Source organism: Mytilus californianus, unplaced genomic scaffold (genome assembly GCF_021869535.1).
Source record: "Mytilus californianus isolate M0D057914Y unplaced genomic scaffold, xbMytCali1.0.p SCAF_4, whole genome shotgun sequence".
In the NCBI taxonomy this organism is placed as follows: Eukaryota; Metazoa; Mollusca; class Bivalvia; order Mytilida; family Mytilidae; genus Mytilus; species Mytilus californianus.
The window spans coordinates 76,786,970-76,809,760 of NW_026262690.1; the positions used below are offsets into that span (position 1 = coordinate 76,786,970).

The window sequence follows — 22,791 nt, forward strand, 5'->3', positions numbered from 1 at the left end:
TCTCAATTGCTGTTGAAAGTATGCAGTATCATCTTGAAAAGCTATCCAATTCACAATCAACTACAATTAAATTCAACTGTGATGAACGGTTGGCGCCAGTAAGAAAGACAAGTTACAACAAAATAGAAACGTCAATTTTGAATTGTTTTATATAAAAATTTAACTAAAAATATCAATAAAATTAAATAAATATCACATTCAATATAAACGACGAACATTTTCTTTATTAGATGGCAAGTTCATGTAGTAATTGCCATAAATACTCTGCGTTCTATCTCTGATAACAGCTGTCCACATTCTGTAAATTTCTTTGTCTTTAGCTGGCATCACAACATACTGACATTTTTTACCCTGTTCTTGATAACAATTAAAACCTTCTGGAAATCTCAACGTCAAGTTTGGTCGAAGGCCATCATGTATAACACCCTGAACTTTGGACGGAAGTAATCCGAATAAATAAAAATCGTCAACCCAGAAAAATGGCGACCCAATGGCTGCATGATATAGCATTGGCACTAAGTCTGTTGACAGAAACACCGTAAAGCCGCTGCAGTACGTGTGTGGATATCTTTTCATGTCTTTGAATTCATCATTTTGAACAAACCACTTGCTGTCATTTTCTCGTATAATTTTCATTGAACCTTTAGAAATTTTATTACATTTGATATATTTCTTCTTTTCCTTTAAATAAGACATCTCTTCAAATAATTTAAAGAAGTTTATAAAAGCGTCATCATCAATTTTTGCAACAAATTCTGCGTTTCTACAATGTTCAGTAATCCATTTATATCCCATTACACCTTTATTTGTCAAATTTCTGTAGGAATCTATGAAATATCCTTGCACTATATCTTTATAAATTTTACTTTCGTGTTCTAATTTTGTTTGTAAAATCGGATCAGCTACTAACCCCAATAGAAAAACTACTCGGACACTCTCGGGACTGTAGTGTGTTGAGTTCAGCCATGTTGCTCGCATTCGGATTCTCCTTTCGAAATGCTTTGGCGCAGTGTGTACCATGACTATACAAGAAACTTTATCGACACCAGAGCAAATATCCTTATTGTTTATTTTGTACGGTCTGGATACCACGATAGGATAGGTCGTTTTAGACAATATTTTTCTTTTATAAACTGGGTGATGATGTTCTCTTGGTTCTTTGTCGATTTTCCATAACATCAACCGACTATTTATATGCTGTTTGTTATGCTGTACGTCAATATTAGGATATCGCAAATCGTTTACAATTGTGAGAATAAAACATGCAAGAGCAACAACCGAAGTCAAAAGCAAAAATTTTAAATATAGGGTTTCTTTTGCCATTTCAGGAATATCATTGTTGGTTTGAGAATTCACACCTGGAAATATCAATACATGTATATGAATGATTTTTTTCAAGCTTTGAAAATAAATATTTTTGTTTGTCTTTATATGGATTTTAGTTTCATGGAAGGCTGTATTGATATTTTTTTTTGTCAAGTTGTCAAAATGCAAATATCGAGAGCTCGTTTATATTGCGTACATGTATATCTATTCGCTGAATACCATCGAGTGACCCAAAGATGGATTAGTGAGTTAAGTATTGGGTAGTAAATATATATATATATATACATATCTTTCATAGGGTTTATAGAAAATAATATAAAATAAAATAAAAAATATACTGCAATGGTAAAGCCGTTGTTATACTTATGAAAACGAGGAACAATTGTTCAAAAAGAAGTAAATATGCATACATATTTTTTAGATCTCAGACTCCCGTTCGTTTAATCATCAACAAAGCTTCGGTTTAACAGTTTCATTAACTTCTGTATGAAATTGTCTTAAATCTATACATTTTAAGTAATCTGAACAATCAAAATCTCCGTAGATAAAGCTAAAGCGCTAAACAATTGCATTTAATAATAAAGAAAATAATTCTAGTCATAGAAACCATTATTCTATCTACATGCTTGAGGAAGGAGTTGTTAACGTTAACATTTGAAGGAAAGGTTGTGCAAGATTGTGAAGTGCATACATACAATAGTGGACTCCTATATAAGTTACTTACTTGAGTTTTTGGTTTATCTTCACTTCATAATCGGAGTAAAATTCACAACTGAAATGTCCCCGTTGAACGCCTAAAAATTTACAATAAACAGTTGGCAATAAGTAACATTCAACCGACACGTGTTTAAGTATTTGCGGATTTCTTTCCAGTATCTTAAGCACGAAAAAAGAAAAAGAAAATAAACAAATAAATGAAATTATTATTTTTAAATTTTACCTTGGAAATCCACTTATTGCAATGAAGTCTAAATGTTCATTGATATCTCTTGAGTTTCCACTATTATTACCCCTAGAAACCGATTTATACATATATTTGATTTGCAATACAGAAGTTGTTAATAACATATTACACTCAGGATATTATAAACCTTCAAGGAGATATTGGTTAATATGTGTCCGGATTTAACCATTTATAATGTATTATGGACTATAGTAAGGTTAATATTATCAACACTGATCATTTGATAACCATTGATCAAACGGAGATCATTTAGGTTAGCCTGTAGCAATATATTTTCCTTTAAGAATTTTTACTGGTTTTAAGATATGGCCCAACGTTTCAATATATAATTAGAATATTTGTATTCATTATTTTTTTTTAAATATATTTCTGTACTTTAAATAGAGATTATCTGGACGTAATTACAAGACAAGACAAAATATTTCATTTCCTCAGACACAATCGTGTACACGACACCCCGTGAAATAAACTGGCATGGAGGACTTATTGTGCTAATTTCATAGGGTGCGATGCTATCATGGAACTCTTTTTTTTTACCAAAAACTTTGAGGACTGTGGAATGTCAGCCATAATCAGGGTGAAATTTTCTTAAATAAAGTTTACCCCGTCACTGTTCATGTGGATTACTACTTTTCTTTTCGTGTCTTTAAATATTTACAAATGTTCTTATATCAAATGTTTCATGAGTTAGATTTTGTTCCTTGTTGAAGTTACACTGAAGTTGACATGTACAATACACTTTTCTTATATAAAGCTTATCCCTTCACTTTTGATGCGGATTCCTACATTTCTTTTAGTGTATTTAAACATTTAGAAATGTTCTTATATCAAACGTTTCATGAGAACGATTTTGTTTATTGAAGATACATTATTATGTAAATTAAACACGGTTATAACTAACATGTTAAAAAACATCTGATCAGAAGTCAAATCACGAAATCAAGAATAGAAAAATATAAATATATAGACACACATACCTCTCTTAACTACACACCACACCTTCGTCAACATTTACACACCCTTTAATATGTCTGAATACAATTTAATTGTTTATAGTTCAATAGGTATTTTGAAAAGTAACCACCAGGTATATACGATAAGGTTAACACAGGTACTCAGCATGTATACCATTCAAGTTTTACTGATCATGTGATTGACAAGGATTTAAATAATTTAAAAAGTTCTTCTGACATTTTGTACTGTAAAACTAATTTTAAACCGTTGAATTGCAGTATATGATGCTCTCTGATTCACAAAAGACCTGTTTTTGAAAGTTCGAACCCACAGGCGCTAAGGGCATGGGCCGTCCCCCCTTTTTCTTTTTATGTTTGATAAAATTGAGAATGGAAATGGGGAATGTGTCAAAGAGACAACAACCCGACCAAAGAGCAGAAAAAAGCCCAAGGCCACCAATGGGTCTTCAACACAGCGAGAAAATCCCGCAACCAGAGGCGGGCTTCAGCTGGCCCCTAAACAAAAATGTGTACAAAAATGTGTGAACCAAGGCTCCGTGTAGAAGGCCGTACTTTGACCTATAATGGTTTACTTTTACAAATTGTGACTTGGATGGAGAGTTGTCTCATTGGCACTCATACCACATCTTCTTATAAATGGACGTCAAAATAAACTCCGAAACATATAAATGAACTAGTCTAAGAATTTAAAAAAACATACAAGACTAACAAAAACCAGAGGCTCCTGACTTGGGACAGACGCAAAAATGCGGCAGGGTTAAACATGTTTTGTGAGATCTAAACCCCCCTTTATACCTGTAGCCAATGTAGAACAAACACACAGCAATACGCACATTAAAACTCAGTTTGAGAGAAATCCGAGTCCGATGTCAAAATAGGTAACAGAAGAAACTAAGCAAAATGACAATGATACATAAATTAACAAATGACTAGTAGCAGTTACCGACACGCCAAATCCAGACCTCAATTAAACTGATTGAAATATTATGTCTTCATCATATGGAAATCAAACACAATCCCTCCCGTTAGGGGTTTACACTACCAAGAATTTACCAACGTTTTTTTGGTACATTTCTACCCTCGTACATATCAGTACTGTTCGGCAAGACTAAAAACTTGTAATGTTATACTTTCTATTAATTCAGTACTGTTTATTATTATACAAAAACTGTACAATTACTAATTCTATAAATTCAGTACTGATTTTTTCAGTACTGTTTCAATACTGATTTCGTCAGTACTGTTTCAGTACTGAATTTGTCAGTACTGTTTCAGTACTGTTTCAGTACTGATTTCTTCAGTACTGTTTCATTATGATACTGATTAAGTCAGTACTGTATCTGTACGGAATATTTCATTACTGTTTTAAGTATATTCTTACTTTTTTTCAGTGCATGGATTAATGTGTTCATTTAAAAAAAGATGTCATTTCTTTAAGTACGTAGCTGTGCACTTTAGTTTATTTATCTTACAATTGGTTACAATGTTTACATTTGAATGCATACAGTGATGCCAATTTGAAAATAAAAAGAACTGAAAAACTAATCAACTAGGTAATTATGTATTAATAGCAAAATTAAGGTATCGGTGGTCTTAGGTTGTTTTGTACATTTGGGTTGGGTTAAATGTTCTCTTTGACACTTACCCCGTTTCCATCCTTTTCTATACTGTGACATGTTGATGATTTCGTTATGTTTTTTTATTTCTCTGATTTTTTGTTCTGATTTTGTTTAACTTTAGGTCCAGCTCTTCAACAGTTATTTTAGCTGTTTTTTTTTCAATATTTTGGCATTGTCAAATTTGCATCTCATTCTGGTGCGGTCAATTGATATGGTTTATGTTTTTAGTAAGTTCTTATTAATATAGGTTTTATATTTGACAATATCATATTACATGTATTTGTGTCTTGCTTGGGTCAAATCAAAACATATTTAACAAGACTTGAACATTGGAACTGGGTATATTACTTTTGAGAAGATGGATTGGTGGATGTTTTGTCATCCAGTGGCAAGTTAAGTGCATAATCAGAACGAGGACTTGATACTCAGATATAAATGATGACACTATTTTTTACTAGACCAATATTACACACTGAGCTGAATTTTTACATGCTAGTTCACCACAAGGAGAGAATCTGCTAGAAGACATGTCATCCTAACTGGACAGGTACCTTAAGACTAAACAGTCTATGTTTTTTCTCCTTAAAAAAGTTTACGCTGCATGTGTGCTGAGGGAATAATTATAATACAACCACTTTTCCAGTCATAATTCTCATAAATACATTTCCGTTTATTTGCCCACTGTAAGGGAGCTACCATTTGATTTTTAGGGGGGTGGGGGGGGGGGGGCTAGGATGAAAAATTTTGTCCTGCATTTTTTTTTATAGTTGTAATCTGTCCTGCCTTTTTATTTTTCACTGTGTTCGGTCCTGCTTTTTTTTTTTAAGTTTATCCTGACTTTTTTTTACCTAACAACTCCTGTCCAGCCTATTTTTTTCAAATTTCATCCTAGCCAGTAAGAATTAATAGGTATCCTGTTAACAGGAAGTTGAATGGGTGAATTTTAAACTGCATTACTCAGTAAATCATGTTCACATGAGGACTGATGACTTTCAGGAATCTCTTGATTTGTAATTCCTCAGAAAACTGTGATGGATTTGCATATTACAGACATACAGAGGTTAAAAAAGTATCAAAATCTAAAGACCGATTTCCAACAAAATGATTTTAAAATGTCTGAAGGATGTCATTTGGTACATAAATTTATAACCTTTTTGATTTTTTAGCATAAATTCCCACAAAAAGACCTTCTCCTTTCATGAAAAATGACTTAATCAAATATACCTCACATTACAAATTACATAAACTATTACAAGTTATATGGATTTGAGTTACTTTTTGAAAATATTTCAATACTAGTACTAAAAAACATGATTATTAATTTTACATTATTCCTGACAATTGTGGTCAGGTGGCTATGTATGTATGTATGTACGTAGATCCCTCCGTTTACGGAGCACCCATCGAGAGCTGCAACTGTACAGTGGAATCCGTGTAGTGACACTCCCTATCGGGATTAATGGCGATGTGTCACTAATGTACATTTGTTGACCATTAAAATACATGCTTTGCTCATCAACATTGATTTTTTTGTTAACTGAATAAAACAAGATGAAGATCTCAAATGTTTAACTTTCTCTTTTTATCTACTGTATTCACTTCCATTGCAAGTACAACAAACAGTAATCTTAAGAATGAACAGCATGATATAGTTACATGTAAAATTTCTCTCTCAATTTAATGTTTTTAATCACTGTTTTATAATTCTGCTTCAGTGTTATTTTGCACTGCTCTTCCACTGTATGTGATATCACATATCTTCGCCAACTTGTTTCTGAAAAATAAAAGGTTGATTATAACACTGTCAGATTTCAATGTTATCATGTTTGTTAAAGTCCAATAATAAGGTCAACTATAGGTCAACCATAACATAATATGTATGGTGTACATGCATTGCTAAAGGTGGTATTACGTAAATAAAGGTTCATATTATCATGGAGAAAAATGAAAAAAGAATGGAATAATGTATGGGTTACCTACTTGAAAACTGATCTAATACGATTGGGAGAAAAATTTTAGCGCCCCAAGTCTGGGTTGGCAAATTTCCATGTTTTCAATATAGGCTGCACTCTGACATTCTTAAATGGTTTTGTTATAAATTATGCCGTTAACTTTTCTAAATTGAATTGTTTCATATTTTTCATGTCTTCGTCTTTTGTAGCCGACTATACGGTATGGGTTTTCTCATTGTTGAAGGCTGCACAGTTGCCTATGATTGTTAATATCCACTTCATCTGAAATTTGGTGGGTAGTTGTCTCATTGGCAATCATACAACATTTCATTATTTTATACAGCAGTTTAAAATTTTTAAAAAAGTATTCTTCTTGTTGAATTTTTCATTATTTGTAACAGTGGCAATTCTGATTAAATTATCATTTCAATCTGTAATCCAGTTTCAGAGAAGGAGATATTTGTTTAGATTTCCTTTAGGTTCATATGTTAAACTATCATGTCCTGATGTGACACTCATCTTTGGATCGGCACCAAAACAAAACATAATCTGATCATTCGAGCACAATATCAATGCAATCTGTCAAACAGTTAACTGAGGTTTTGTGTACGGATATGTACTTCCTATAGGATTCTTTGTGTACCATATTGACATCTTTCAATTGTTGAATGCTGCTCTCTATTCTTTTGAATTAATCGTTGTTGGTTTGTTGTCTCATGAGCGCACTAGTTTTTTAGTTGCTGATCTATGCCTTTATTTCCCTCATAGACTTATTCTTTTTGTTCTGGTGGGATCCATTTTTGGAAACCTATAACAATTGATACTGCATCAAATATTTTGCATCAATTTGTAAAAAGTTGTTATTCCCAACATGCTTTTTATGGTATTATTTATGAACCTAATACTTTATAAATTGTCATTTGAAAAAGTACATCATGAGAGAAAGATTGTATCGAAGTGTTACAAAGTTCTGTCAAGTGGTCCATGAGCAATTGATGACACATGGGACATAAGGACAAAAGGACAGACTCCCCCATCATTAAATACATGTACCATACCCTTTAGCAGGTGGGTTAAGTCGCCACATACACGAACAGGAATAAAAGTGCCTGTCCTAATTCAGGAATCTTTGGGAAATAGTGGTCAATTGAAATATTATAACACATTTATATAACAAGAGTGTCCACGCTGAAATGTCGTGCCTGCTTTACTGACCATGCACTATTTCTTTTGAAAGTTTAATGCATAAAAGTACCACAGAAACTTGACATGTTCAATGATCCATGACAATGAAATTAGAGTCTGTCAAATTATGACAGTCAATTCTATAATCATAGATTAGACAGTCCATATATCACGATAATGACCAGTTTTTCAATAACTATTATATAATTAAATTGTTTTGAACATGCATGTAATATTTGCCACTGGACATTAAGCACATTTTGAATACATGTATTGTAAGTACTTTATGAATATGTTAGTATTTTTGAGGACTCTCACTGACTCAGTAGGATTATTTTTATATAATGGGATTATCCTCTTGAAATAAAGATTATTTATACGAAATTTTGTTCAATAATTATGTGTCGGATTATTAGGGTGTCGGTTCATTGGGTCGTCGGACTTTTGGGGTGTCGGACTAATGGAGCCTTGAACCGACATAAATTCAATCATTGACCAATAAAAAAAAATATATTTCTACAAAGTGTATGTACATGATCTCTTCATATAAATTTCACATGCAGTTTCCCTTGTAGTATGAAAACCAGGACAAGACCTGTTCAAACAGGAAGATTAAGAAAGCAAAGAAAACTGTGCACTTTATAAAAGGGTCTGGATGGGGTTTCTTCATTTCTGTATTCTTTAATATTTTATACCATTTTCACTATTTATTATAAATTTTGCCTGTTATTCTCTTTTCTTTATATTCAAGCACCATATTATTCTCTATTTTTCATGGCTACTTCATAAAGACAACAAAGGGACTGATATGAAAGCCTGCCATTCTAAAGTTGCATTAAATCCGTGAAAAAAGAAGGGACATTGGATAATTGTCTGTTTTCTGTTTCTTGGTCTTTTCTCACTTGCCGTTGGAGGCAAAATTTATGTCTCTTTAGTTTGTATCTTATTATAAAAGAATATAGGTGAAAAATATAATCCCGCTAACATGTTTAACACCGCCACATTCTGTATGTATGTGACTGTCCCAAGTCAGGAGCCTGTAATTCAGTGGTTGTCGTTTGTTGGTGTGTTACATATTTGTTTTTTGTTCATTTTTTTTGTACATAAATTAAGCTGTTAGTTTTTTCGTTTGAATTGTTTTACATTTGTCATTTCGGGGCCTTTTATAGCTGACTATGCGGTATGGGCTTTGATCATTGTTGATGGCCGTACGGTGACCTATAGTTGTTAATTTCTGTGTCATTTCGACATTTGGTCTCTTGTGTAGAGTTGTTTCATTGGCAAACATAACACATCTTCTTTTATATAAACAAATATATGCAAGTCTAACGTTCTGTTACCCCTTATGGAACCCGTTTGAACTAAATTCCAAAGGAAAGACATTTTTTGAGATAATAATTTTTTTGTCTTACACATAAATGTCAACATGCATGTGAACCAAATGTATACACATTTATTGTTTGTTTGAAAAGGCAATTTGGGTGAAAACAGTTGTGAATTTGACTGCATACGTCTGACGTTAACGGAATCAAAAAGGTAGACTCTAAGGTAATTTTATACTGTAACTTTATGTGCTAAACCGTTATATAATCCAGATGACACTGAGGAAAAAATCATTCATTGACATTGTTAATATTCTATTCTTTTCTTTTTTTTTTGGATGTATTTTTCTTAATAATTACATGCATGAAGTGTGTATTTATGTTCAGAAAAATAATTAGAGTGAGGTGCACATATTCGCCGGGGACACAATTTCGCCGTTTTATGATTTTGAGGTGTAAAAACTTCAAAGGATGGATGAAATGGAAGAAATATGACGGTAAATTATATTTTTATAACAAATATGATTATTTTTTAAACTTAGACAAAATTTTGGCACTCAGCGCAAAGGACCAAAAAAAACGGACAACGTTTTGATAAATATTGTTTTAAGCTGCAGTTATGTTGTTTTAAATAGATGTGTAAAAATGGCGAATATGTGTCCCCCTTTGACAAAACATCAGGAAATTTCAAATTGCCTTTAATCTAACTTTTCAGATGAATTTTTTTCAAAGAAACACGTTTTCAAGCTAAGAATATTTTTCTTTTGATGTTATCTTCATATAGAAATATCAGTATACTTCAAAAACATAAAGACCTGAACATAAACTGCAGAAAACATGGAAAATTATGGCGAAAATGAGCACCCCACTCTACTGACTTAGCACTAAAAAAGTGCATTGAAATAGGATCAAATAGGCCTAGTTTTTTGTCGAAATAGAAGACAAAATATAAGAAATTATATCAGGATGTTCACAAAAAAAAAAAAAAAACGAGTAAAAGTATGATTTCTTAAGTTTGTAAAACTTACATGAACAATAGCAATTCGTAGACGATTCGAAAAGGACCCTCCATCTCTGACTTGTCGTGGAAATCGTCTGTTTCTATAACTTTAAGACTTTTTGCAAGTGGCTTGTAGAACAATATTTTCTCTGTTGTAGTCTCAAAATCTTGCCGTCCTCTTGCTGAGTTTTTGTCTTGCTTTGTCGCACCAAAAGCATATTGACGTTTCATATCTGTGACGTTGCAAAACTTGTGCCTCTCTGTAGAACAGCGCTTTCCCGCCGTCCATAATTTTTCCCGCGTCAATTGAGCCGTAATTATGAAAAGCGATGTAAAAGTAATTGTATGAAAACTATTGCTCTAAGATTGTTATAAACGATGTTTTTAATACAACATTATTTAAAAATACAACTTTTAACCTTGAAATATAGTTTTTTTTTTTTATCTTTCTTGTCTTTATAAAAAAAAATGAAAATAATATACCCATTGCTACTAGCCATTTATAAGCGCTTTTGTTTTATCTTTGTCAAGTGAAATGCATAACTGATTCTTAACCAAGTTGGCAAGTATTTCATGCAATATTTAGGACGTATGAAATTTAATGTACAATAAATCTGTTGCTCAGTGGGTCCTACAAAGTAAAAGATCTGTGATGAATGGCTCAAAATTGAGGTTTTGCCAAGTGCTGGGAAAGGATGATTTGTAGGATAGGAAAAAAATCATTTGGTCACCTACTTAGGGAGCTACCATTTGATTTTTATGGGGGGGGGCTAGGATGAAAAATTTTGTCCTGTCTTTTTATTTTTCACTCTATTCGGTCCTGCATTTTTTTATGTTTATCCTGACTTTTTTTTACCTAAATTGTCATCCTGACTTTTTTTTTTGCAAGTGTCTCATCCTGCCTTTTTTTGTACTCAAAACTCCTGTCCTGCCTGTTTTTTTTCAAATTTCATCCTAGACCCCCATAAGAATCAAATGGTAGCTCCCTTATTTAACATCCCCATTTCGAATGAAAATAAATATTTTTTTAGATTAATGCTTCAATGATGAAACGGGAATAAAATGTATTGAAATATCGTATGGCAGTACAAGTATATCGGGTAAAATTTGTGTACTTTTACAAAAAAAATTCTTCACTGAGAATTCAATCGCGGCATTTGAGTCCTAAAGAAATTTTCCAGTTCTCTAAAATAAAGCGTGTATTGTGTATATATTAGTATTTCGCGTAATCAAGTATAACAGTTACCTTTTCTATGATTATTTATTAGGAATGCGATTATTATATGAGATATTCTGATTGAAAGATGTATGAAAAAAACTGACGTTTAACAAATTTCTCGAAAGTACTAGTATGCAACATTTTACATGAAAATGACGAACTAGATAATTAGTAAACACGTTAAATAAGTTGGTATTACAGTACTAACAAGCTTATGATCCTGTATCAATTTTTGTCATCCGTTTTAAGTATACAAATAATGCATTTAATTCAGTTTGCTTCATGACCTTCATTCCCGCCAAAATCGTCCTTTTGGCGCCGTCTTTTGACATAGTCAGTGCTCCTCAGGATTGTGACGTTACTATGGACCTTTGACGTTCTACACAATCAACAAGATTTGTGTGTAGAAGCCATAAATGTCCCTTTGGCAGCAAGAGGGTTAATATTGAACATAGTATTACAATTGCCTACGTTTATGTGATTGGATTTCATGACGTCATTCATTGTTTACAAACGTTATTTTTGCACTCGCACTGACATTTCAACAAGTCAACAGTTCAAACTTCTTCTGGACAAAAGGTATGGTATATATTGAAGACATTGAATATTTTAAAACTGAGAAAATTGTCGCATGGCTAATTTAAAACACATATCCTAAGTAGGAAAATACGCGTTACACATTGGCGGATCTAGGGGGGTCCGGGGGTTGGAACCCCCCCCCCTTTTATTGGACGATCAATGAATTTGAATGGGGACATATAGTTGGACCCCCCCCCCTTCCCCGACCCTAACCTTTTATCCAGTGTTGGGAAACCTCTTTTAAAAAATGGCTGGATCCGCCCCTGGTTACAGAACTTTAACTGTATAAAATGCCAAAATCAATGCCATGGCATTTGTAAAATATTAATGGAGACGCTAAATCGTGGGTTGTTTTAGTCCAAATAATTATGACGTCTTGGAAGGCTATTTTAAATTTTTGCTTTGACGCCTTCCTGCGAAAAAAATATAATAGCCTTTCAAGACGTCATAATTTTTTGGACTAGGGTTGTTTTGAATATTCATATTATTACTACTTGACCAAACGTTATGATATTTGAGAATTATAAATCCTGAATGTTTCTGAACATATGATAAGGAAAAGGGGGTGGGCATCGGCGGATCCAGGGGGAGGGGTGCGAGGGTTGGAACCCCCTTTTTTTTTGCGATTAATGCATTTGAAAGGGAAAATAAATTTGGGAACTCTATCTCCTGATTTTTGATCCCCTTTTTAAAAATTGCTGAATCCGACCGACACATGCTCATTTCCTCAAATCCTGTGTTTTTGTCACACAGTATTTTTTTCCGATCTTTTCCCACTTCCCACTTCTTTCTCTTCTGTCCCGATCCCACTTGTTCCTATTTTGACCGTTTTTTTTACTGATGCTTCATTTATTTGTGATACATTTTGATATTAGTCCACCATTGTCCCAGGTGCCTTATATAATCCCGCCACATTGACTGCTATATATTGTTTATTATTTTTCTTGTTTGAAATGTTTACAATAACATTTTAGTTACTTTTGGATTTTTTTATTCAGCCATGCTGGATCTATGCGATCACTCTGGTTTTGAAGATGGTGCAAAATACTAAGTTTAAGATATATCATGAAACTAATTATGTGTTTTTATGACTTGCAGAAACTTTCTACACCATTTTAATCATCAACTGCAAACTTTTGAAATGTTATAATTATTATAAAGAGCACATAAATAGACTGATGGTTAAAGCTACATGTGCATGAAATATTTGTCACTGGCAAACACCAATACTTCGAGGTTGATGGATTTAATTATCATATTTTGCTTTTTTTATTTAGGAATAAATTCTCAGAATGATTAACAGCATAGAAGACAGCCGTTGAAATGGGAACGTACGATGTGAAAATTAAAGACCTATATACAGAAGGATGTATTTTAATATGGCATTCATCAGAAAAGACAATATTTAATCATAAACCATGTAATTCCGAGTTTCGTACAAGTACCAAAACATAAAAGATGGATGCTTGTAATGAGCTCATATTAGAACTAGGGAGTCCGCTGGAATTACCAATCTACATGTAGCAAGACACATCATATGTGAGACTGAATTGAGGAAAAGACACCAGCCAGGAAACTGACATTTTATAAAGCATTCCAAAGAAAAGATGGCAAAGGGGGAGAGCAATAAAACATGATACAAGCAAAATTAAGTGTTTCTTTGATTGTTTTATTTATGAACCTTAATTACAAGGGTCATAAAATAATCAAGGGGTTATATAGTACAATTGTATCCTAAGTTTCTGCTGAATTTAACTATATGTTGTACTTAATATATATCAACAGAAATATTCTTTAAATAATTTAAAATGTGCGAATCTTATTCCACCGTTATATAAAAAAAATGTAGTGGTGCTTGCAGGCAATATTTTATGAAAAATTGTTTTTAAATTCACCAAAAACTTGCTACATAGCAAGAATACGCCATGTTTGCCAGCTTTTACATAAATAAAAAAAAACTTAAATGTCACTGGTACATCCATATGAAATAAAGTCTGCTGCTGCCAAAAATCAAGATTACAAACTATGTTTCTAAAAGTAGATTACAACAATACTGAACTCTGAAAAATTTTAAAAAGCGGGGAAATTTCATAAACATCTGGCAAAACCAAACGCTAAAGCACATAAAAATAGCAGAACGAATGGAAAACAACCGTCATATTCTTAACTTGGTAAAGGCATTATCTTAATTTTCTCATAATAATCCTCCCAGTATTTCAAGTATTCTTACTCTGAAAGGAAAATATGAAAGAAAAATCATTTGCAACTTTACAAATTATCGGCATGAAAATGATTGACATTTTTGTCACAGACTTCATATGTTTATTTGACAATAAAGATTATTATATTAAAACAATTGTGATGATAAATAAAAGAAATAGTTATGATAAAAAAAAAGGAGATGAGACATTGTTTTATGTTAATTACAATACATTGCCTAACATATTAACATATGGAATCATTAATGTCAACATGTTTTAAGCAATAGCAAAATACCAAAAATGAACAGTATTGAAGATTCTTATCTTGTTAGATATTTGTATAAATTGTGCGGTTTTATACACATTGATATTGTAAAATATCAGCCTCGAACCACAATGTAAATCTCTCTGGTGTCGATTGCGTATTTTTTTTAAACACAGAAAGACAGTCGCAATCAAAATCAAGGAGTAAACAAAGACTCATAAAACCAAAGTGCATTTACAACAACAGTTAAAATACATAAAAAGAAACAATACCAACTCGACTAAAAACCGGGAATGAATTCATGTGCTTCTAAAGGGTAAACAATTCCCTTGAGAAAATCTGATAAACTGCTTATCTTGCTTCATTTTTGTTGTTTTTCCCTTCACTTCAATAGTTTTTTGATAGACGAAAGTAAGCTTGATACTTTTCCTCAGTCATTTTCACGTCGCCAAAAATTCCTGCTCAGTAGAGTGATATAGTCGAAGAGAAAAACCATAAGTTTTAATATGTAACCAGCTAAATGAGGAGTATAATAATATAGTCACAGAATTATCCAACCTATTTTTGGATACCAATTGTACTCAGATGCACATTTGTCAAAATTTCTCTTATGATAGAGGTCAACACTGAATCAGCGATGTCTACACAAGATACAAAATATAAAAAAATATAAAAAAGAGTCATCAACATGTCAAAATATACCATACTATACTTACTTAGTTTATAAGTTTTCAGTTCCCAATATTTTTTGAAACAATATGCATTCAGATTAAAAAGATAAACCACACCAAATCGACTGCTACAGCTATACCTAAAGAAACAACTATTTTTGATATATGGATAAGGTGCGCACTAAAAAGTAAGTATTTACTAAAAAAGTAAATGACAAACATCAGTACAATACTAGGACTAATAAAATCGGTACAATTACAATACTAACAAAATAAGTACTAAAACATTACTGACAAAATCAGTACAGAAACATTACTGACAAAATCAGTACTAAAACATTACTGACAAAGTCAGTACTGAACTAGTACTGACAAAATCAGTACTGAAACAATACTGACAAAATCAGTACTGAAACAGTACTGTCAAAATCAGTACTGAAACAGTACTGTCAAAATCAGTACTGAAACAGTACTGACGAAATCAGTACTGAAACAGTACTGAAAAAAACAGTACTGAATTTATAGAATTAGTTACGGTACAGATATTGTATAATAATAAACAGTACTGAAATAATAGAAAGTATAACATTACACATTTTTAATCTCATCAAACAGTACTGATATGTACGAGGGTAGAAATGTACCAAAAAAACGTGGGTAAATTCTTGGTAGTGTAGTATCATAAAATATATGAGAAGAACATAACCCGTATCATGCCAAAAAACTGGTTTTAGAATAAATGTGTTTATTTCCGATGCAAAGACCCTATGAGTGAATCAATATTAATTCCAAAATATGCCATCTTTTATGACCTGACAACATGCAGTATCGTAACTATATCCCTTCTGAATAAGTCTGTTTAAAGGTTTGGTTAGCTTTTGAGGTGAATGACGACATTTTTGAGATTGTAAAGAATATTACCATAAAATATTGGATGTGAAATACCTGAACGTATAAGATGTCTGCATGTTGATTTATATTTACGAATGATGTCCTTGTACCAATGATAAAATCTAGTAAATGTTTTGACTAGTTTGTGATATTGAAAACCCTGGTGTAATAAATTTTCAGTAATACAGAGATTTCTTTCGTTAAAATCAAATACGTTGTTACATACACGAGCGAATCGAACAAATTGAGATACACCATAAAATGGTGACAAGGGAACTTCACCATCTAAAAATGGATAATTAACAATAGGAAAAGAAAAATCATCTATTTTATCGTAAATTTTGGTATCAAGCTTCCCGTTAAAGATATAGATATCAATATCCAGGAAAGGGCAGTGTTCATTGTTAGTATTAGCTTTATTTAAAGTCAGTTCAACAGGATAAATCTCTTTAGTGTACACACTGAAGTCGTCATTATTGAGAGCCAATATATCATCCAAATATCTAAAAGTGTTATTAAATTTTTATATCAGATGCTGTTTCGGTGGGTCTTTGCTGATTTTAGTCATAAATTGTAACTCATAACAATACAGAAACAGGTCCGCAATAAGTGGTGCACAGTTAGTCCCCATTGGAATTCCGATAACTTGACGATATACGGAATCTCCATAGCGAACAAAAATGTTTTTCTAGTGAAAATTCAAGTGCAGTTATCGTATCAAAGCAGGTCCAATTGACACAGTTTTGAGTATGTATGCGACAGATTTCCGTACGGACAGTAAAAATTGGTACAATTTTCAATAAATAATATTACAAAAAAGCAGATATATTATTATTGATGTAAGGAAATACGCATTTGAATTTCTCTGGTTAAAACTGGTTAGTCAGATTTTATTTGAAATCATACGAAGTGTATTGCTTTCTTTGTGTGTTAATGAGTCTGGTTTCCCCCCCCCCCCCCCCCCCCAGGGAAAGTATAGACCTTTATATTTTCAGTAGTTTCCTTAGTACAAAGTGGTAAATCGATTATGAAACACAATATATTTACGTAGACTTATACAGTTCTTACAAAACATTTTAATTATTTTAGCCTTTTAGTCTAATTTGTATTTTTACGAAGATATTGTTATGAAGGAATGCATATGGGTTATTAAAGATCTGTAAGGCCCAAACTAGGCTAATATTGTTGATAAAATTACGCAATATTATTTGAGGAATTCTAATTTCATTAAAAGTTTTGAAATATATTATAAACTTATTATATACTTTATCATTCTTGTACATTTTCATCGTCAATAGGTATCATATGCCTCGATTTAACAGAATATTTTTTGTTTAAATCAAATTTTGTAGGAGTGTCTTTTAGACAGCGATATGAGGTTACAAGAGCGCAATTATTTGTTTACATTTTACGTTTTTTACCCCAAGATGGTACTCAGAATAGAATCCTATACGTCTTCTGATTGGATGATACAGGATTGGAATTACATTTAATCGAAAGCTTATCCAATTAGGTTTAAAAATTGCAGAAAATCATATTCACATTTTACGAAGTATAGAAAATATCCTCCATTTCTGCACGTCGGAGCCATTAAAAATATGCCTTTTTCATTAAGCGAAAAAAATAGACGATCTTTTTCAACTGCATTTTAAGTCAATTTCTGCCGCATGACCCTATATATTTTTTTGATTGTAATGCAACACTGGCATTTCTAGTAACAGGAACTGCAATCCGTTTTTCCCTAGTTTATGTAGTCTTCGAGAAAAAAAATACGGAACACCAGTGGTACCCTATGGAAAATGCATTACGAATAATTGCGCTCTTGTAACCATGAGAATCATCTGTTACGTTTGTTTATTCTTAAAGATGAATTCTAGAGAATTCGGCGAGGAAATATATAAAATAGTAAATAGGCCATGATGTTTATAAATGTTTAGAATATATATGTGTATGATTCTATTGCGTCATTACAGTTAATTAGTAAACAATTCGGTCAATGTTTCATGTATAAAATTGACCGATATTTGCTTACATTAAAAAAAGAAAAATGTCCGTAAATTAATATAAACTTGAAATATCTATTTCATTTATGAAAATTATTCTGTGATGTAAATTAAAATAAATCTTACTTCTACTGATAAAATCCTGTTTCCACTGATTAAACTATTTATCTAGATGTACAAAAGGAATCAGTCATATTCATCAAAAGAGTTCCGTTATGAAATACTGATGTGTATTTATAAATTCCGTTGATAACAGTATAGAAAAAAACGTAATAATTTTTCATGTGACACAAAATGTTTACGTTGGTGATTGCCACTCAACTGGGGTACAGCCGCTCAACTGGATTTTATAAAACAGAGATAATTCAAACGCTGTACCTGCTAAACAGGTATCCGTTGTGTATTGGAAAACTAATAGGTAAATAACGATTTATCGATTCTGAGGAACGTAGATACCTGTTGTAGATATTTGTCTCTGCCTGATTATTCCATCAATAGAATTCTACATTGTTAATACTATAATTTAAGGCTTCGACCATATCTGGTATATTTTTTAATTTCAAATGCCAATGAACGGAACTTATAAACATTAGAATTTATGTATTATTAAAAATTGATTCGCCTGTCAAATGGAAACTAAGTAGCTAAGGTTGAAACTCCCTCAGTTGACCTAAAACAGTTCTGGCTGTTATTTTAAGGCTCTAAAAACAATGTAGACCTAGGATTTTAAAAAGGGGGGATGGGATCAGCAACAAGACAACGCATGTTAGGAATGGGAATTGTAAAAGTATATAGGCAGCTCCATAAAGGGGGTGCCCGATCTGCTAAAGTATTTGGCTTTCTATTTATGTCGATGAATTTATTCCAGAAACACATGTTGTTCGAAAGGTAATCATGTCATAAGTATTTTATATGATGGCAGTTCAAATTACATAGTTACGTTCAAATACAAAAACCAAGCATTAAAGGGAATATAATCGGAAATACTCCAGTTAAACAAGGTATCGTACTGCTATACACGCTTTAACAGGTAAAACAACATCTAAAATATTACTAGTATAAACCAGGATAAAAATATATCTTTAAAAAATGTAAAATGGACTGTAATAGACAAGAATGATGTATGACAGGATTAACATTTCTCATCCTGTTTTTAGTTTAATATCGTGTTGTTGTTAATGATCGAGATATTTCGGTCTTGCAAAACCTGTTGTGGACAGCGGACAGCTCGGTTGCCGAAGATTTTTTTATGTTGAATTGGCGTGGCTAAAATCAAACAGCGACAAGAGTGGAGTTCTTGCAAATATAAAAAATAAACTTCGGGTAAAATGGTTAGGCGTCTCTGACTTTGAAAAGCTTCACCACACTGTAAATCACACCCTCTGAGATCTCCCGGTCTGCCAGTGTTAGACTCTAAACGTCTGTAGTAAATTGAGATTTTTTTCAATTAAATCGCAAAAGCGACTGGGGAAACTTGGGAAATGACGATTTTAGTTGTTCCGCATAACGCTTTGAGTAAAGAGTATGCCTCTATACGGAAAATCACTGCCCAGAAAAGAAAACCTGCTCCGGTATATGGAGTCATACTGAATTCATTACGTTTGTCTTATTTCTTGTTTTCCGGTCGTCAATCGATGTCAATCTTTATAGAAAAAAAATCTAGAAATTTTATGGACGACCTAATGATCAGGCCGACCTTTACAGAATATTTGTGTCACAGATCTCCCATTTTTTATAACCAAAAATCATGTCCATCATCGGAAACATAGTGTTGGCCAATTGTGGAGCTGGAACTACTTTCCTTTCCGGAACACACTCTGCGAGTTATTGACATTCGACTGCTCAGTCTTTAGTTTTGTGTGTATAGTGTTTTAAAATTATTGCTTGTTCTTTTCCTTTTTCTTTTGGCTATGGCTATTTTACTCATGTACTTGTGATTTTTTATTGTCCATTGGTTTCCTCTTTCTAGATATGAAGCAGATTTGCTTGTGTCTAAAGTATTCATAACTTATAAATGTGAATACAATTATATGTGGGGTATATGTAATAAACGAAACAGATAATCAAAAGGTCAACAACAACAGAAAATACCAGGTCTCTATACTTACTAAACTTACTTGGATATATGATATTCAAGGTGTAACTGAAATAAGGGTAATTGAGTAAAGCGATCTATCAGTATAGCTAAAAAGGTAAAAGTTATGTTAGATGTTTTATATTTTGTCTCCTGGTCTGTGAGAAGGTTGTGCACAAATTTTCACTCATAGGTCGAGATGTATAGTAAAACATAGTAAATACCATTTGAAATACTAATACTAAATGTAAAAATATCGATCCACAGATATTGTGTAGCTTTTGAAGTTAAATTGATTATTATTTTTCCGGGAGACCTACATTTGTATATGCTGCTTTATATCGAGAGTTAAATGTTTTTTTCCTAGGTAGAAATTTTCTTCGCATCACCATTTTTTGAATGACTGAGAGTGATCTTCAAGCTTTTTTGAATTTGAAAAAGACGGTAAGGCAAGTTTCCCTTGTATTTGTTCCACTTGACAGAGTTTAAATCAGAAAATTGTCAAAACTTACGGGAACTCGAATAAAAAAGAATCTGTACGATATACTTGAAATGTTAAATCAATTATTTACACGTATCCTTAAATAATTATGATATCCGCTATAACTAAATTGCTGCATCAATTTTTATACAATATTGATTTTTTTTATTTTTTTTTATTTGGGGTCCCTTTTATAGATTACTTTGATAAAACTGGAATTTTTTCCAAAATTTATAAAACTGGTAGTTTTAGCTTTCTTTAGACATATATAATTTGAGCATACATCTTTGAATAAGACAACATAATGTCAGATCCTTTAAGTGATCTTAAGTTTACCCATGATGCTGTGTTCATTGTGTTGCTATGAATTTTAGTACAGATTGAAAGATTTTTTGGAAATTGCCCACATAAAAAATGAATTCATGGAAATTGGCACTAACTCTTAGAGGCAGCAACCCAATGACACAAATAACCTATTACATTTAGAGGTCAACACATAGTCTTCAACAAAAGACAGGCTTATAAAAAAAAATGTAAAGATTTAAAAATACCAGCAGTCTTAAAACTCAAGTTGTGAAGAGATCTATCAGGGAATATACAAGATCTGCCAATAACACCAAATTCTCCAAATAACAAAAACATTAAGGTGGTCCTTAACACTACAGGGAGATAACTCTGTCAAAATCAGTTGAACGTTTTAATCACGTTCTATTAAGGAAATATTAAGCTTTTCAATGATCAAAATTAGTGTTTGTCAAACTGGTATATATCCAATGAAAGGACAAGGTACGATAAGCCCCCGTTTTGGCCCCCCTATTTTCTTATTTTTCAAATGTTGCTTTGGAAAGCTACTTATCATGCTAAAATATTCCCTTAGGTTTGAAGTTTGTTTGGATGAACTTCAAAACATTTAATTTCAGCAACTGGGTGGGGTGAGGGGGGGTAAACTTTCCGTTATTATTCAGATATTGTAATTATTATTCACTTTGGAGGTGTTCAGTACAACGATTTTTTAGTTTTTAAGTGCCTGCGCCAACGTGACCCAGGAATTGTTTAATTACAATGTCATTATCACTGTTTTTGCTGTCTAGATCGCCATAATTTTCTCCGGGTCACGTAGGCGCACGCTATTAGATTTTAAGATACACAGGCCAAAAATCGTAATTTTTCCTACTTTTGGCGTTTTTGATGCCCTTTCACCCCCCTCAATTCACCTAGTTGCTGAAATTAATGGTTTTGAAGTTCATCCAAACAAACTTCAAACCTAAGGGAATATTTCAACATAATAAGTAGCTTTCCAAAACAAAATTTGAAAAATGAGAAAATAGCCGGGGGGTGGGGGGGGGGGGGGGGGGGGCAAAACGGGGGCTTATCGTACCTTGTCCTTTCTCCGATAAAGTGTGTGGTTCAACTTTTTTGAAATTTTTATATTTTTGTCAAAGGGTCCAAGTAAATATTTTGTCAAAATTTTATGAAAATTAAACGAGCCAAATTAATTTTAGTCGAGGTGTTTGTACCACCTTAAGTTGTGACAAAAGACAACTCTTTCGAGGTTGACCTTGGACAGACATATAAACATGTTGCGAGATTTAACTCGGCCGAATCCCCTATGGATTTTACTTACCTTTATGGATCCATATGGGGACAGTAGTGAACCGTATAACGAATTTATCCCACACGGGACCTTTCCTGCCAAGTTATGTAAAAAAATAAACAATGAAATAGATGACGTCACCATCAATAGTAGACGTGACGTCATGATACCGCTATGAAATATACTGACCCCTTGCGTCATCACGTGACGGCGTTTAACCAATCACAACGTCACTAATTTACCCGAGGTGCGATAAACTCTAATATTGGTTGCTTTACACCATAGAAGACTTCAAACAACATCATGAAACAAAATTATTCTAGCGACAGAATTTGCTTAATTGAAACATCTAGAAAAATTGTATTTAATAAAACAAAATATATGATTATGGGGTATATCGTTTCAAATTTGTCTTCTCTGTTGTTGTTTTTTTCTCCTGACTATGCTGTTTTCCCTCTTTCTTCGACTTAT

The 22,791-nt window shown here is 32.5% G+C and overlaps 1 protein-coding gene across 3 annotated transcripts; it reads right to left on the reverse strand.

The window, feature by feature from the left end:
* Positions 1 to 131: 131 nt before the first annotated feature.
* Positions 132 to 18,567, reverse strand: LOC127698746 (beta-1,3-galactosyltransferase 1-like). Of its 3 annotated transcripts, none has more exons than XM_052202403.1 (3): positions 18,298 to 18,567; positions 2,051 to 2,120; positions 132 to 1,358 (listed from the first exon to the last, which is right to left on the reverse strand). In XM_052202403.1, the coding sequence occupies exon 3, from the start codon at positions 1,321 to 1,323 to the stop codon at positions 199 to 201; it is 1,125 nt and encodes a 374-aa protein (XP_052058363.1). In that variant the 5' UTR covers positions 1,324 to 1,358; positions 2,051 to 2,120; positions 18,298 to 18,567; the 3' UTR covers positions 132 to 198. The 3 variants fall into 3 exon arrangements, with proteins under 3 accessions (XP_052058363.1, XP_052058362.1, XP_052058364.1); XM_052202402.1 differs by lacking the exon at positions 18,298 to 18,567 and adding an exon at positions 3,268 to 3,403; XM_052202404.1 differs by lacking the exon at positions 18,298 to 18,567 and adding an exon at positions 3,192 to 3,212.
* Between the last annotated feature and the right edge of the window lie 4,224 nt (positions 18,568 to 22,791).